The sequence below is a fragment of the Muntiacus reevesi genome, chromosome 3 (assembly GCF_963930625.1).
Source record: "Muntiacus reevesi chromosome 3, mMunRee1.1, whole genome shotgun sequence".
In the NCBI taxonomy this organism is placed as follows: Eukaryota; Metazoa; Chordata; class Mammalia; order Artiodactyla; family Cervidae; genus Muntiacus; species Muntiacus reevesi.
This window is the reverse complement of record NC_089251.1, coordinates 4,348,275-4,364,658: the sequence shown is the minus strand read 5'-3', so window position 1 is coordinate 4,364,658 and position 16,384 is coordinate 4,348,275. Positions and strand designations below refer to the sequence as shown.

The 16,384-nt window shown below is 51.8% G+C and overlaps 1 protein-coding gene across 1 annotated transcript in view; it reads left to right on the top strand.

Annotated features, from left to right (window-relative positions):
• The window catches only part of NTNG2 (netrin G2), a 73,995-nt gene extending 72,313 nt beyond the window's left edge, over positions 1 to 1,682 (top strand). The window contains exon 12 of the mRNA XM_065928195.1: positions 314 to 1,682. Within this exon, the coding sequence (XP_065784267.1) occupies positions 314 to 549 (236 nt within the window). The 3' untranslated portion in view covers positions 550 to 1,682. The remainder of the gene's footprint in view (positions 1 to 313) is intronic.
• Positions 1,683 to 16,384: the final 14,702 nt, after the last annotated feature.

Sequence of the window (16,384 nt, the reverse complement as noted above, 5' to 3'; positions counted from 1 at the left end):
CGCCCCAGGTACTTGGACCGGCACCTGCTAAGCACTGGATGCGGGAGAGCAGGTGCGTCTGAAGAACCACCAAGGCCAGTGCCCGGCGGCAGGGGCGGGGCGGGCAGGGAGGCAGGGGCCAGGGCTCAGCCCTTGAAACCATGACCGCAGGGACGGGTCGCACCAAGTCCGCCCTGAGCCTCCAACACCGCCTGGTCCCGGCCGCTCCCCCAGGATTCGCACGTCCCAAGCGCAGAAGCTCCAGCACGGGTGGTGGTGTGGGTACGGGGTGGACCAGACTGCCGCCCGCCTTAACCGTCCCTCCGCCCCGCAGCCAACGTGTGCGACGACGACCAGCTGCTGTGCCAGAACGGGGGCACCTGCGTGCAGAACCAGCGCTGCGCCTGCCCGCGTGGCTACACCGGCGCGCGCTGCGAGCAGCCCCGCTGCGACCCCGCCGACGACGAGGGCGGCCTGGACTGCGACCGCGCGCCGGGGGCTGCCCCGCGCCCCGCCACCCTGCTCGGCTGCCTGCTGCTGCTGGGGCTGGCCGCCCGCCTGGACTGCTGAGCCCCGCGGTGGGCACCCCGGGCAGGGTGGGGGCCAGTCCGCGCGCCCTGCCGTGCCCTGCGCCCCTCGCTCGGAGAGCCGGGGGCCCCGGGGGCCGGCGTCCGAGGCCTGGCGGTGAGAAGGGTGCGGCCTGAGCTGCTCCCAGGTGCTACTCAGCAGAGTCCTCCCGCCCCGTCACCCCCCACCCCAGTGGCACCTGCCCTCGCCCCTGAACGGCAGCGGGGGACGCTGTGGGGTCCTGGCCCCAGCGGCCTGCGATTTTGGTCTTAGTTTTTCTTTTATATTACCCACCGCCCCTTTCCTTTTTTCTTTTTTTTGCCGGCGGTGAGACAGAGGGTGGGGAGAAACGCTGATCACCCCACACCCTCAGATTCTGCCTCCTGCCACACACACGACTGTTGCAGACACCCCCAACGCCTGTCCCTGGCTCACTACCAGCCAGCGGACCCAAAGTCCAGTTGCCTACAACTCTAGTCGCTGACGATTCTCTTTTCTAGTCTTGGTTTTCCTTTGCAACCCACCAGACCCCAGGCCTTTCCAGAGGTCTGGTGACCAAGGAGTTCACTGTCTGGGGGAACGCGGTTAGGACAGAGGGTTGGGAGGGCCGGACACTTCCTTTTGTAGAAAACTATTTTTGTTTGTATTAACTGCCCCTATGAAGGAGGAACCGGGCTGGGATGTTGGTCACCATGGTGGGTGGTTGATGGTGTATAATCTGACAGTAAAAAATCTGCTCACTGCTGCCTCCAGGGCCTGTGTTCTTTCTGCTCTTTTTTTACCCAGCAAGTGTGGAGGTGAAAGGGGAACCCACAGAAAAGCGTTAAAGAAACGACTTCACTCTCAAGGCCTGTCCCTTCCCCAGGCCCCTCTGTGAGTGACACGCAGGCGTGGCCAGCAGAGCTGTCTCACTACGTGGTCAGGCCTGGCGCTGCAGTGACCTCCGATGTTCCCCAAACTTGGGAGGTTGTCTCCCTCCTTTCCCTAAAAAGAAAAAAAATCCAAAGTGTATTGGCACTTTTCCTTAACTGTCTTTAAATTTAAAAGCACATGGTAGACAGGGATTTGCTGAGAAGTCCCAGTGAAGGGACTGGCAGAGCGCGGAACAGGGCTGGACGCCGATGATTCTATTTATAAACCGGTGTCGGAGCAGGTATCAGGCCCGCTGGACCCTCAGCCTCAGGCCCAGTGTCTGCAGCTGGGGCCGCGGCCTTCCGGCGCCCCCTGGTGGCCAGATTCCAAGATAGGCACAGGCTGAGGGAGGCGGAATGACAAAGACCCACAGCCCACAATCCTCCCCTTTCATCTCCCTCTTTCCCTCCCGAGCACCAGTAACGGGACGGCCAAGGGGACCAGGGACAGCCTGGGAACTGTGAAAGGAAGCTCGGAAGAAAGGGGTCCCTCAGCTTAGCCCTGTGCTTCTGAGGTGCCTGTTGGTTTCTCTCTGGTCCATGGGAGTTGGACTTCCCTGCTGTTTCTCAAGAAGGTCTGACTTTCCCTGGCCACCTGCTTACTTCCCAGCCGCCTCGGAAGATTCCCAGCCCATGGATCAGGTTCTTGCTGTCCCTACGGCCTCCCCCCTGCCCCGCCCAGCATCTGCAGTTACCCTCTGGCCGCAGCCGATCTTTCCAGACTGGGACGTTTAGCATAAAACTGTGTTCATTCCTCCTGCAAGTCCCCAGAGCAAAGCTCAGACGGAGTCTAACGAAACTTGCCCTTGCAGATGACAAGAGATACAACACGACCACAAGGGATATAAAATGTGTTTAGGGGCTCTCAGGGCCAAACACCAGGCCCTTCTGGCCTCCCGATCTGTCTCAGCTCCCAACCCCGAAGTGCCTTCTGTCAGTTCCCCGCGCCCCCTCGCCCTTACCATCCTCACCTTCTTTCTTAGTGACAAGCTCACTAGCTCAGTGGCTAAAAGAAAACATCCCTGGGGCACCTTGTGGCTGAGCGTGCTCACGTGACCCAGCTCTGGCCAATGGGCTACAAGCAAGGGTGATGGGCGGGGCCTCCGGAAAGAGTCTTCGAAGCCTGTTTGCCTTCCCTCCGCACCAAGCTTCAGTTGGCCAAGTATGGGGCCCTTGCTTGTCTCTCTGGCCCCCTCTCCCTGATGCTCAGTCAGCATGGTTTGGGGAGCCACCCGCTCAGGATGGTGGAGCCCAGAAGGTGGAGGTTGGTTTTCTGAGGACCTAGCAGAGCTGGGTGGCACCAGCCCTGGTTGCTCGCCTCTGCACTTAAAGTGTGAGAAAAAATAAACCTTGATGTGATCAGAAACACTGGTCTTCGGGTTTTCTGTCACAAGCGGACTTACCGGTTCCTAAGTTATTGGCCTTTCCCACTCAGCATCTGGGTCCCTGAGTCCAGAGGCAGAGACACTAAAATGCTCCCAGCCACAGCCCCCAAGTTCTAACACTGCCCACGTGGAAGGCAACAGGCCACAGCGGCTTTAGGCCCAGGAGTTCAGGGCCTCACTGTCTCAAGACCCTCTTTCCAGGACGGGACTCTCCTCCACCTTCAGATGAGCAGGGGGTGGGGGTGGGGGCTTGGGGAGGACGAAGGGGAAGGGGGAGCAGGCTGAGCAAATCCGCCTCTAGGGAAACGCCAGCTGCTGGCTGCAATTTGTAAGCAGTGGCTTGTCTTCCTCCTCCTCCTCCTCATGATGTTAACATAGGAGGGAACCACAATCATCACCCCTAAATACACACACACAGCCTTGGGTCCCTTGACAGAAGCAGAGCTTGAGACACGGGTTCGGAGCGTGGATTCATGGACGGGGTGCTGTTCAGAAGAGGGATGAGAGAATTCGGATGGGGGTGCGGAGGCCCAGTGAGGATGCCTGAGGCTACGCACCGAGAGTCTGAGCAGAAACCCCATCTTGAAGCAAGGGGCAGGCTCATGTCATGGGCTTCATGCTAGATTGGGGGCCCCAGTACAGAAGGTGGGCAGCTGTGTGTTGTATCAGGCATCACAGCATTGCAAGGGTGGTTCCCATAGACGGACTCTGGGCCAGGCATCAGCAGCTTCTACTGTAAACACACACACACACTCACACACACACTTTGGTGTCACCCTGGGCGTTCCTCAGGAATGGTCCTGAGGGGTCGGGGAGGAGGTGGGCAGAGCCCTGCCTGCCCTGACTCCTCTCATCAGGGCCAGTGGCGCTGTGGCAGCTCCCCTGGGACCAGTGTCTACACAAGCCAGGGCCCGGGAGGTGGAGCACGTGGTAAATCAGAGTGGCAGCCCTGGTCCCCCAGGACGCGGCCCAGGCCCTGACCCCGGCTGGAGGCTGGATGGAAAGTTGCCAGCGGCCATTTGGAAAACTCTTGACATCTTCCAGGCCGCGGGGAGAAGGAGAAAACAAGGTGAGCAGAGCCCGGAGTCACAGCCCGCCTCTTCAGCGGTGCTTCCTGGTCCCAGACCTCTTGTGTGGACATCTGGTTCTGAGTGGTCGAGAGGAGAAGGGTCCGCTTTCACAGCGTGCATGGTGAGAGCACGGTCCGCGGGCCCAGCCCGCGCGTCCTTAGGCTGCACCGTCACCAACTTCGCCCTGGGACAGGACTCGCAGCCGCAGCGCCGCCGACGTTGGCAGCAGTGCCGGCTTGGGGGGGGTGGGGGTGGGCAGCTGTGCTGGGCAGGTAGCATGTTTAGCAGCATCCTTGGCCTCGAGTCTCCAGGTGACAGTCGCTTTCCCTCCCACGTGGTGACGACCAAAAGTGCCTCCCGGCGTTGCAAATTGGGGGTGAAACTGTCACAGGTGGAGAAGGTTCTAGGCGGAGGGACTGGTCTACCCAGTTAACAGAGAGGGAAGTGGAGGCTCTGATTTGGGAGGTAACTTGCTAAGAAGCAGGGGCAGGAAGTGATTGAGGATGGCGAGAGTGTGAAGCCCAGGGTGGGGAGTGTCCACCCCGCAGGGCCTGCAGCTCTGGCCCAACCCCCTCCTCCGCCCTTGCAGCAGCTCCAGGGCAGAGCGAGGCGCCCTGGGGAGCCAGGTGTCACCCAAACGGCCTTGCTGTCAGGGGAAATGCCTTGCCGCTGCCACCACGTGCCCCCTCTAAATAAGCAGGCCTGCTGCGTCGGCACTTTTACAGTTATGAGGCGTTTATGGGCAGCTGGGGAGCAGTTGTGGGCATCTCCCTGCAGGCCTGGGCAGGCAGGGCTGAGAGGGGGCTCCCCCCACGCCTGAACCCCTGCCCCAGCCTGGCACCTCCAGTTAGGCCAGTCTCCCTCAGTGCTAAGGGAGCCCTGCACATCTCAGGCCAGATGAGCAAAGGGTAAAAACCCAGGCAGGAGAAGCTTGACTTGTTTTTGTTTTTTTTTATAAAACACAAATCACAACTTCAGGGAAGTTGGAAAAAACAGAAATGCTAGATAATAAGAATTTTTAAATTAAAATCACCCGCAATCTTCCATCCAAAACTAATAACCGTTAATATTTTCTGATGTGCGTGTCCAGTTCCTTTCCGTAAAACACTCCCCCGCCCCCACGCAGTTTGCCCAGCATTTGTTAAGACCGTGCTAAGCCCTGTGCTGAGGCTGAGGCGGACCCGTGAGATGAAGCTGAGAAGTGGACTCCGGGAATTAGAGCCATTTTACAGCTGAGAACACAGGCTCCACAAGTGTCTTGGTTGGAGATCTTGGGCATCAAAAGTCGACTGGGCAATTTAAGTTGAAAAGATGATTTGAAAGATCACAGGACCCACATGGGACTTCCCTGGCAGTCCAGTGGTTAAGACTCTGAGCTCCCAATGCAGGGGGCCCAGGATTCAATCCCTACTCAGGGAACTAGATCCCACATGCTTCAACTAAACATCCTGAATGCCGCAACTAAGACCTGGCTCAGTCAAATAAATTATTTTTTTAAAAAGGATATGCAAAATCCCACCCTGTTACTTTTTGCCCCTGCCAATGGCCCTCTTCCCCACCCACTGGCCCACCCATGGGTCCCCCCCCACACACACAGCAGGGTCTCCCAGGCTGTGCTCCCCAAGACACAGAGGAACCTTGCGGTCTTGCCAGGTTGGGCCAAGGCTGGAGGCCAGGTGGGTGCATCTGCATAGCCGCGCTGCTGACAACTTCCAGTCGGAGGACGCCTCCTTTGCTAATATTGCAGGTGAACCTGGGGACCTGGCCAGGAGCCGCTGAAAATGGGGCCCGAAGTCCCAGGAGATCCCAGAGCTGGGCCTGCAGCCGATACCCAAGGTGACGGGGACTGTCCTGCACTGTACATTTCATGGCTGATGTAGGGCCCACGCTTCCTTCCTTGAGTGGAGGGCAGGGGGCAGGGAGGGGCGTGTTTCCAAAGGCGGAAGGGATGGCACTGATGGGCTCTCAAGTCCCACGATGCTGGTTCAGTGCTGTCCTCTACTACCTGGATAAACTTGGACAAGTTACTCAGTCCCTCTCTGCCTCAGTCTCCTTATCTGTGAAATGGGGATGTGAAAAACAGCACCTGGTGGAGCAGGGGCTCGGACTTTGGGCTTTCTCTGATGAGGGTGTGGGTTCAACCCCTGGTTGGGGAACTAAGATCCCACCAGCTGCACCACAGGGCGAAAACCAAACTGAACGAACGACAAAACCTAGCACCTATATCATAGGGCTCTCATGAGGGTCACAGAAGCGCAGTGCCGGCCCAAATAAGTGACCAGTATGCGCTGTTGTTATCCATCTCTTCCCTCTTTCCCCCTGCCCCGAAAGCCTGCCACGGGGGTGCAGCGTCACATACATACACACACATAGAGCCAAACTGTAACCCTCCCCTTCTCGTGAGATCGCAGACCTCCTCCTTCTGCCAGGATCTATTTCTATCAGAGTCTGTCCTTCTGCCCTAAAGAAGTGCTGTCATTAACCAACCCCTCAGCTGTAAGGCCAAGTCGAGGAGTTACAACGATGCTAGGACGGGTTGGTCTCTAGATCCCGTAACTACCTGAGGGTAGACTGCTAGGTAAGGGGTATTCTAGTCGAGGCATTTCAGTTGCAAAGAATGGAACCCACACAGGCTGGCTCCTGTGATCAGGGGGTCACTGGTGGGATAAGGGGATTTGGGTGCAGGCCAAGGGCAGGACTCCAGCCAGGCCCCACTGGCAGGCTGTCCTCGCCACTCGGTTGCTGGGAAAGGGGGCACCTGACCGTGCTGTTGTTTGGAGCCCTGATATCACAGCCTCAAGCCAGAAGCACCCAGGGCCAGGCGTCCTGGAGGGCCTTCCAGTCCTGTGTCCCCGTGCGACACAGGTCTGGGTCCTGCCCGGGAAAGCTCCTCTGTGTGTGCATCAGAGTGGGATGGACAGACTCTGGTATGTTCCTAAAACAGAATACTATCCTCCACCCCGAAAGAGTAGACAACCGCCATAGCTATTTCAGAAATGTAAGGACGAGGGGAAGAAAACTCAGTCACGAGATAGCCATTGTATATATCACATCAAGTACAAAATTAAGTAAATATAATTTGGGGGTACATGCGCTGGAGCAGCAGCTGCGTGGTGCTGGAGAGACTTTGAGGACATACCCCACTTCCAAGGGCAAAGGAGAAGCCCCAGCCAAGACGGTAGGAGGGGCAAAGTCACATTTAGAATCAAACACCAGAGGCACTCAGAGGGCCCAAACAAACCCTGTGCCCACGAGGACCCAGAGACCCCACAGAGACTGAGACAGAACTGCGTTTGAGTGTCTCCTGAGGAGGTCCGGGTCAGCAGTGGCTGCTGCAGGGCCAGGGGCTCTGGGTGCAGCAGACCTGGGTGTGGCAGAAGCCCTCTTGGAGGAGGCCGCCATTAACCCCACCACAGAGCTGCCAGAACTTACACGGGTCTGGGAAACAGACTCTTGGAGGCACAAACAGAAACTTGTGTGCACCAGGACCCTGGAGAAAGGAGCAGCGACCCCACAAGAGACTGACCCAGACTTGCCCGGGAGCGTCCAGGAGCCTCTGGCGGAGGCGTGGGTCGGCGGTGGGCTGCTGCAGGGTCGGGGGCGCTGAGTGTGGCAGTGCGTGCACGGGACCTTTTGAAGGAGGTCGCCATTATCTTCATTACCTCCACCATAGTTTGGCCCCAGATAAATAACAGGGAGGGAACACAACTTCATCCATCAACAGAAAATTGGACTAAAGATTTACTGAGCATGGCCCCGCCCATCAGAACAAGACCCAGTCTCCCCCTCAGTCAGTCTCTCCCATCAGGAAGCTTCCATAAGCCTCTTATCCTTCTCCATCAGAGGGCAGACAGACTGAAAACCACAATCACAGAAAACTAACCAATCTGATCACATGGACCATAGCCTTGTCTAACTCAATGAAACGATGAGCCATGCCTTGTAGGGCCACCCAAGACGGACGGGTCATGGTGGAGAGTTCTGACAAAACGTGGTCTACTAGAGAAGGGAATGGCAAACCACTTCAGTATTCTTGCCTTGAGAACCCCATGAACTGGATGAAAAGGCAAAAATATAGGACCCTGAAAGATGAACTCCTCAGGTTGGTAGGTGCCCAATATGCTACTGGAGATCAGTGGAGAAATAACTCCAGAAAGAATGAAGAGACGGAGCCAAAGCAAAAACAACACCCAGCTGAGGATGTGACTGGTGACGGAGGTAAAGTCTGATGCTGTAAAGAACAACATTGCTTAGGAACCTGGAATGTTAGGTCCATGAATCAAGATAAATTGGAAATGGTCAAACAGGAGGTGGTAAGAGTGAACATTGACATTTTAGGAATCAGCGAACTAAAATAGACAGGAATGGGTGAATTTAACTCAGATGACCATTATATCTACTACTGTGGGCAAGAATCCCTTAGAAGACATGGAGTAGCTCTCATAGTCAACCAAAGAGTCCATAATGCAGTACTTGGTGCAATCTCAAAAATGAAAGAATTATCTCTGCTCGTTTCCAAGGCAAACCATTCAATATCACAGTAATCCAAGTCTATGCCCCGACCAGTAATGCTGAAGAAGCTGAAGGTGAATGGTTCTATGAAGACCTACAAGACCTTCTAGAACGAACACCCAAAAAAGATGTCCTTTTCATCATAGGGGACTGGAATGCAAAAGTAGGAAGTCAAGAGATACCTGGAGTAACAGACAAATTTGGCCTTGGAGTACAAAATGAAGCAGGGCAAAGGCTAATAGAGTTTTGCCAGGAGAACGCACTGGTCATAGCAAACACCCTCTTCCAACAACACAAGACTCTACACATGGACATCACCAGATTGTCAATATCAAAATCAGATGATATATTCTTTGCAGCCAAAGATGGAGAAGCTCCATACAGTCAGCAAAAACAAGACCAGGAGTTGACTGCGGCTCAGATCATGAACTCCTTATTGCCAAATCCAGACTTGAATTGAAGTAATAGGAAAAACCACTAGACCATGACCTAAACCAAATCCCTTATGATTATACAGTGAAAGTGAGAAATAGATCTGTGATCTATATACAGTGAATACAGTGAAAGTGAGATCAGATCTGACAGAGTGTCTGATGAACTATGGATGGGCATCGTGACATTGTACACGAGACAGGGATCATCCCCAAGGAAAAGAAATGCATAACAGCAAAATGGCTGAGGAGGCCTTACAAATAGCTGTGAAAAGAAGAGAAGCAAAAAGCAAAGGAGAGAAGGAAAGATATACCCATTTGAATGCAGAGTCCCAAAGAATAGCAAGGAGAGATAAGAAAATTTTCCTCAGTGATCAATGCAAAGAAATAAAGGAAAACAACAGAATGGGAAAGACTAGAGATATCTTCAAGAAAATTAGATACCAAAGGAACATTTCATACAAAGATGTGCTCAACAAAGGACAGAAATGGTATGGACCTAACAGAAGCAGACGATATTAAGAAAATGTGGCAACAACACACAGAAGAACTGTACAAAAAAGATCTTCATGACTCAGATAATCATGATAATGGTATGATCACTCACCTAGAGCCAGACATCCTGGAATGTGAAGCCAAGTGGGCCTTATGAAGCATCACTACAAACAAAGCTAGTGGAGGTGATGGAATTCCAGTTGAGCTATTTCAAATCCTGAAAGATGATGCTATGAAAGTGCTGCACTCAATATGTCAGCAAATATGGAAAACTCAGCAGTGACCACAAGATTGGAAAAGCTCAGTTTTCATTCCAATCCCAAAGAAAGGCAATGCCAAAGAATGTTCAAACTATCACACAACTGCACTCATCTCATACATGCTAGCAAAGTAATGCTCAAAATTCTCCAAGCCAGGCTTCAACAGTACGTTAACCACGTGAACTTCCAGATGCCCAAGCTGGTGTTATAAAAGGCTGAGGAACCAGAGATCAAATTGCCAACATCCTTTGGAATATCAAAAAAGAAAGAGAGTTCCAGAAAAACATCTATTTCTACTTTATTGACTATGCCAAAGCCTTTGACTGTGTGAATCACCACAAACTGTGGAATATTCTTCAAGTGATGGGAATACCAGACGGCCTGACCTGCCTCTTGAGAAATCTGTCTGCAGGTCAGTAAGCAACAGAACTGGACATGGAACAACAGACTGGTTCCAAATAGGAAAAGGAGTATGTCAAGGCTGTATATTTTCACCCTGATTATTTAACTTATATGCAGAGTACATCATGAGAAACGCTGGGCTGGAAGAAGCACAAGCTGGAAGCAAGATTGCCAGGAGAAATATCAATAACCTCAGATATGCAGATGACACCACCCTTATGGCAGAAAGTGAAGAAGAACTCAAGAGCCTCTTAATGAAAGTGAAAGAGGAGAGTGAAAAAGTTGGCTTAAAGCTCAATATTCAGAAAACTAAGATCCTGTCCCATCACTTCATGGCAAACAGATGGGGAAACAGTGATAGACTATTTTTTTGGGCTCCAATATCACTGCAGACGGTGACTGCAACCATGAAATTAAAAGACGCTTGCTCCTTGGAAGATAAGTTATGACCAACCTAGACAGCATATTAAAAAGCAGAGACATTACTTTGCCAACAAAGGTCTGTCTAGTCAAGGCTATGGTTTTTCCAGTAGTCATGTATGGATGTGAGAGTTGGACTAGAAAGAAAGCTGAGAGCAGAAGAATTGATGCTTTTCAACTGTGGTGTTGGAGAAGACTCTTGAGAGCCCCTTGGACTGCAAGGAGATCCAACCAGTCCATCCTAAAGGAAATCAATCCTGAATATTCACTGGAAGGACTGATGCTGAAACTGAACTCCAATACTTTGGCCACCTGATGGGAAGAACTGACTCATTTGAAAGATTGAAAGTAGGAGGAGAACGGGATGACAGAGGATGAGATGGTTGGATGGCATCACCGACTCAATGGACATGAGTTTGAGTAAGCTTTGGGAGTTGGTGATGGACAGGGAGGCCTGCTGTGCTGCAGTCCATGGGGTCGCAGAGTTGGACACAACTGAGCGACTGAACTGATAATGACAAAACTTTATGCAAACTACAGAATTCAGGATGATGTTTACAACTAGGTGGAAGGGGAGGCGGGAGGATGTCTGGAAGAAGCATGGAGTGACTTTCCCAGGTGTCAGCCGTGTCCTGCTTCCTGTGATGGGGCGGTACAGAGATGTTGATTTTGTCTTCCATTTTGCATTAGCCTCATATATGCTCTGATGTGTACAATTTATTTCACAAGAGTTTTGAGAGCCAGGTCTGTGCCAATCAGTGGTCTGACAATCACTGTGGACATACACTATCCCCAGGTCACAACTTCAGCTGCTTTGCAGCCCAACTTGCTTGGGATGCCAAACTGAAGTCATTCAGGAAGATAAAAACCATCCCATCTCCGCTGCGATCTAACTTTGGGAAAGCTGAAAACTAAAGGAGACAATGTAGTAAATTGAAACCATATTGCTAATGCTTTGTTTCAAATTATGTTACTTAGAGTGTATTTGATGGCTCAAGGGTTTTTAACATTTAAGAAAGTTTGGCATTTTCATCAGATTAGTTATTTCAAGTTGAAACCTACTGAATCGCTCAGTTTAGGATTAAACGGAAAAGTTTAAGACCGTTTTATTAAATGCACTTTTTAAAAGAACTTTAGACTCAGTGTTTGATTAGATTTACTAGATCGGTTTAAATACTGTTAGAAGAGGTGGCATTTGAAGGTTTAAAAAGAAAATCAGGCAACAGTTCTCAGAGCTTTCTGAGATGCTCTTCCTGGGTGGTTATCCTCAAATTTGCCTTGAATAAAATTTCTCAATTCTTTCTTTAAAAAAATTTAATTAAAAAAAACTAAACAGATTGAATTTGTAAGAGCAGCTTATAAAAATGCCTTTTTATGGCAGTAGCCTATAAAAAAGATCAGAGTCAACTCTTTCAGTTACTCACAGATACCAGGGGCGTGTGGTAAAGCAAGCGCTGGCAATACTTTGTCATTTTCTGGAGGACCAGGAGAGGCCCCAACCTCAGAGAAAACCCATCCCTCCGCCCAGAGGAGCCCGGATAAGATGTCCTGGGGGCCTGAGGAGTGACGTGTGTGGGGAGCCCCTGGTATTGTTTTTGAAATCTCTTTTCTCTTGCTGCTTCCCCGAGAGGGTGAGCTTCCCCCAGAGCAGAACTCTGTTACAGTGCAGGGGTCGACAATGCAGTCTGTATAGGGGACCTAAGAAAGTTAGTTTTAGGTTCATTTGTTGCTTTAATCATCTATTGAGAAGGGGATGACACAGGATGAGATGGCTGATGGCATCACCGACTCAATGGACATGAGTTTGGGCAAGCTCTGGGAGATGGTGCAGGACAGGGAAGCCTGGCGTGCTGCAGTCCATGGGGTCACAGAGAGTCGGACACGACTGACTGACTGAACAACAACGGTGTCATGAAACCCAAGGAACTATAAACCTAGGTAGAATCTTTGAGGACGTTCTCCACCAAGATGTGGGCAAAGGCGGGTGCCAACGGCGGGCTCCCTGCCCAGCTGTGTTGGGGTGATTCTGGGTCAGTGTCCGAGATGGGGGCAGTGGGGGTCTCTGAATGTGGAGCTGCAGCAGCTCAGAATCAGGAGACCCCTTGGCTGCTGGACCACCAGGGAAGTCCGCACTGTGCTCTTTTAGCCTCTTCTTCTCCGGGACACGCCAGGGTTTGGGATTTGGAATTTTAGAACTTATTAGTGAAAAAGAACTAACACCTGGATCATCATTTTCAGGCAAAGAACTTAAAGCCCACAGCAGGTCCTCGGGAGCTGCCCACAGTCAATGGCAGAGCTAAGGCAGACCCCTGCGTCGTTTCCCGTGACCACCTATTGCCTGCTCAGTCCCCTCCGCGGCCAGCTTGCTGGGCACTCCAGCTCAAACCTGACGCAGGCTTGCTCGGCTCTTCTGAGACTCCACAGGCAGCCTTCTAACTCCTCCTCTCTACGGCATCAGGACCCCCAACCCCTGACTGAGCTGTCCCCCACTGCGGTGCCCTTGGGAATCTCAACAAAAGGATGCCTGCCCAGATGGCTTCTGGGGGTGGGCCGCACCTCCTCCAGAGCCCCTGTAGGGGACGAGGTACTGAAGAAGGCAGACTGGACCCCGATGGGCCCCAGGGCTGTTCCCCTTTCCTCCTGACCCGAGGAGCCAGGCCTCAAGGCCTGCCCACTGCAATCACCTTGGAGTGAGTTCAACTTTTAAGGTTTTTTTTTTTAAAAAAAGGCAGCAAGTACTTTCTCCCAGACCCAAGAAATCAGCAATTCTAGGGGACAGCCCGGGAGAGGGAATTTTTAAAGTTCTCTGGGTGACTCCCAGGTGCACCTCCCAGGCTGAAAAGTACCAACAATTTGATTTGCAACATTGCTTGAGAACAAAGGCTACAGCATCCACAAGCAGAGCTGGCCCCAGCTGGAGGGAGGGAACAGAGACAGCTCCCGGCGGGTCAGGGAACCTCCACCTGTGGACGCCGTTTACGCAGTCTGACTCGGCAAACAGCTCCTGTCCAGTGGACAGGGTGACAAGAAGTCAGGGCCTCTGAGAGTTGCCGAGGGATCCTCTGTGTACAGAAACTGCCTTCATGGTACTACACAAACCTGTCAATTCTACTCAAGCTGAAGCTAAACTTTATTTCCTTTTTCATTTATTCCTCAAACAAGAAACGGTGAAACCCAGGAGGTGGCGGTGATGGCGTGTACATTGGTCAGGAGAGATTTTTAAAAAATCCCTGTGGCAGCTGCTGCAGGAACCAACCACATGGACAGAATGGCCAGCATGGAGCGCATGCCTCATCAGGTCTCCTGCAAGTTCACCTCACCCCACGACTCCCCCCGTGGTCGTCCCTCCACGCTCACGGGTGGTGGGTGCCCCCATCCCGGATGAGTGGGAGGCCCAGCGAGGCTGGCGGGGCCCACATCCCGGTGGAACTCAGCATGTCCAACTGTGCTCCCTGAAGCCACCGCTTTTGGAGAACGTGCTCTCCTTTGTAACCACCAGTGCCTACCCCCGGCCTGGCCATCTGCCTCCAGCCCCGCCACTGGGGCTCACGCAGCTCCTTCTGTGGGTCCCTGCTCATCTGCTCCACTCTCCCAAGCTCAGCCTGGAGGTGAGCGTGTGTTTCTGGACCAAATCTCAACATGTAACTGACACCACAGTTGGCCACACGCACCTCACTCACTACCTTATGGATAAGATTCCAAGAAGAGATGAGAAGCTAGGAGCACTGTGGGTGCAGACTAGATGAAAACATCAATCCAATGGCAGACTAAATGGATTATCTGGGAAGTTCCTTGAATCCTCATTCAATAACTCCTGACCCGCGTCAGTTTTCTTATTTCTGCTTTTAATTCTGCCATTTTCTCTTAATATTCAGGTCTTAACAGAGACAACAGGGCTATTGTTTGCCAAATCCTGGCTAGGAATTCAGAGCATAGAAAGAAAACTACAGCAAAGAAAACTATAAATCTGTACAACTGACTTTAGAAAACAGTTTAGTACAATTTTGTTATAAAACTCATTTACAGGAGGTTATTCACATGTACTTATCAAATTTGCTCCTGATAATACATGAAAACAGAACTAAATAAACCGTGCACAGTAATTTGAAGGCAAATCATATACAAAGAAACAAAACAAGATTTTAAGTAGAATATTTTCATGTTGAAAGAATTAAGACTGAAAGAAGACAGGGCACTTTCTTATAAAGCCACGGCAAGGACAAAACTAACAGCTGTTCTTCACTTGCGGATTAACTGCCCACCAACGACACTGCTGTGACAGCTACACCAACAAAGGCCACACGGGACACACCAAGTGCTGCGTGCAAACACGCAAGTACACCACCTGGAACCACAGTGCGTTCCCAGTGCAACGTCTGCTATGCCCGTTTCTGCTGGGAGAGGCTGTCGGGACACACGTGCTCATCAGCTTTTCTGATGTGCTCCTTCTCGCCTTCCCAGACTAGGTGGATGGCCAACCAACAGGGCGACATGACGTACGAGAACAGGCAACAAACCCTTCCTTAAATTCATGTCGTGTGAGCAGGGTGGGGAAAGCTCCTGGCCCAGCTGTGTCCGTCATACCTCTTCTATAAGCTAACACCACCGTCTAGACTCTCTAAACCGTGACCACTACAACTGTCTGCTAAATCAAGCATTCTACCAAGACAGGAGGAAAATAAACACAGTAACAATGAGCTTTCTTGCCAAAGGCCAGGCAGGAAGCTTACAAAGCCCCGGCCCCAAGTAGGGCTCGGCTCGCCTCCGTGACGGGGGAGCAGGGGCCGACTCTGGGGACAGAGCGCGTGCTTCCCAGGTGACAGGGAGTATCCATGCCCATCAGCAGAGGTCTAGACACCAGTGGGAGGGACAAAGGGAACAGAGAAGTAGAGTGTTTAAACCTATGGCAACCAAACACTCTTTAAAAGCTCTTAATAATCCACTTCAGTACAATTTCTGACGAATACAAAGCCCTTTCTGCTTAAAAAGCAGAAGAGCAAAGACACTTCAGAGGGTGCGCGTTCACACTCAGGGATGCGCTCTCTACCCCCAATTAGCGGGGCTGCTGCACCGCTACACGACCAACCAGGGCTTCAAATGCTGGTTGACTGTTAACACACGCTCGTGCCAGTGAGACTTCAGCACCACCGTGTGTGTGCAGGGAAAGCCAGGTTTTGAAATCAGGCAGCCCTGCCCACGTCCAAGTCTCCAGACCTCCGCCCACCACAGCCACTTCCTTTCGCAGAAGCACAAGCCCTCTAACCAGATGCCCCACAAGAGCGCTGCATCTGCATCCGTCACAGTGGTCCCCAGAGACGACACGAACTATGTCAACTCCCTCCTTGGTTCTGCACTCCCAGGTAGCTGCACTGCTCTTCCAGCCTGCTCTTTTTAAAGGATGTCTCTTTCCTGTCTAAAATAGTGTCTCAAGTCCCCAGGAACCCCTTGGGAAGATGCTGAACACCCAGTTTTCTGGGCTCAACCCAAGAAATGCATGCTTTCACACAAGCCACCGCGGCACTGATCTTGCACTTGGCAACCGCTGGATTTCTAACCCACGAGTTGCAGAAAACTCGTAAGATGCTGGGGGCATCTGAATGACATGTCAAGAACTATACTTTCATTTCATATTCTCCTAATTCAAGAAGAATGAGAATTTTAGTTGGAGAACTATGTGCTCACGACTAGAAGATGAAGTCCTCACAGAAATGCACTATGCTGTGTCAGGGTGCCTGGTCTACAAAGGTCATCAGTGAAACTTAACTAACTTAACTTTGTGCCTCCCACGTTTCCCCTAGAAGACTCTAGTTGCTTTTAAAAAACAGAACTAGAGACCTCTGACCCACCAGCACTAAACTCAGCTCCTTGCCAGACTACCTGGGCTGTTAAATATCTATTTTGCCATAACAATGGTTTAAAGGACCTGCCCTCCTCACACTTTTTTTTTTTTTT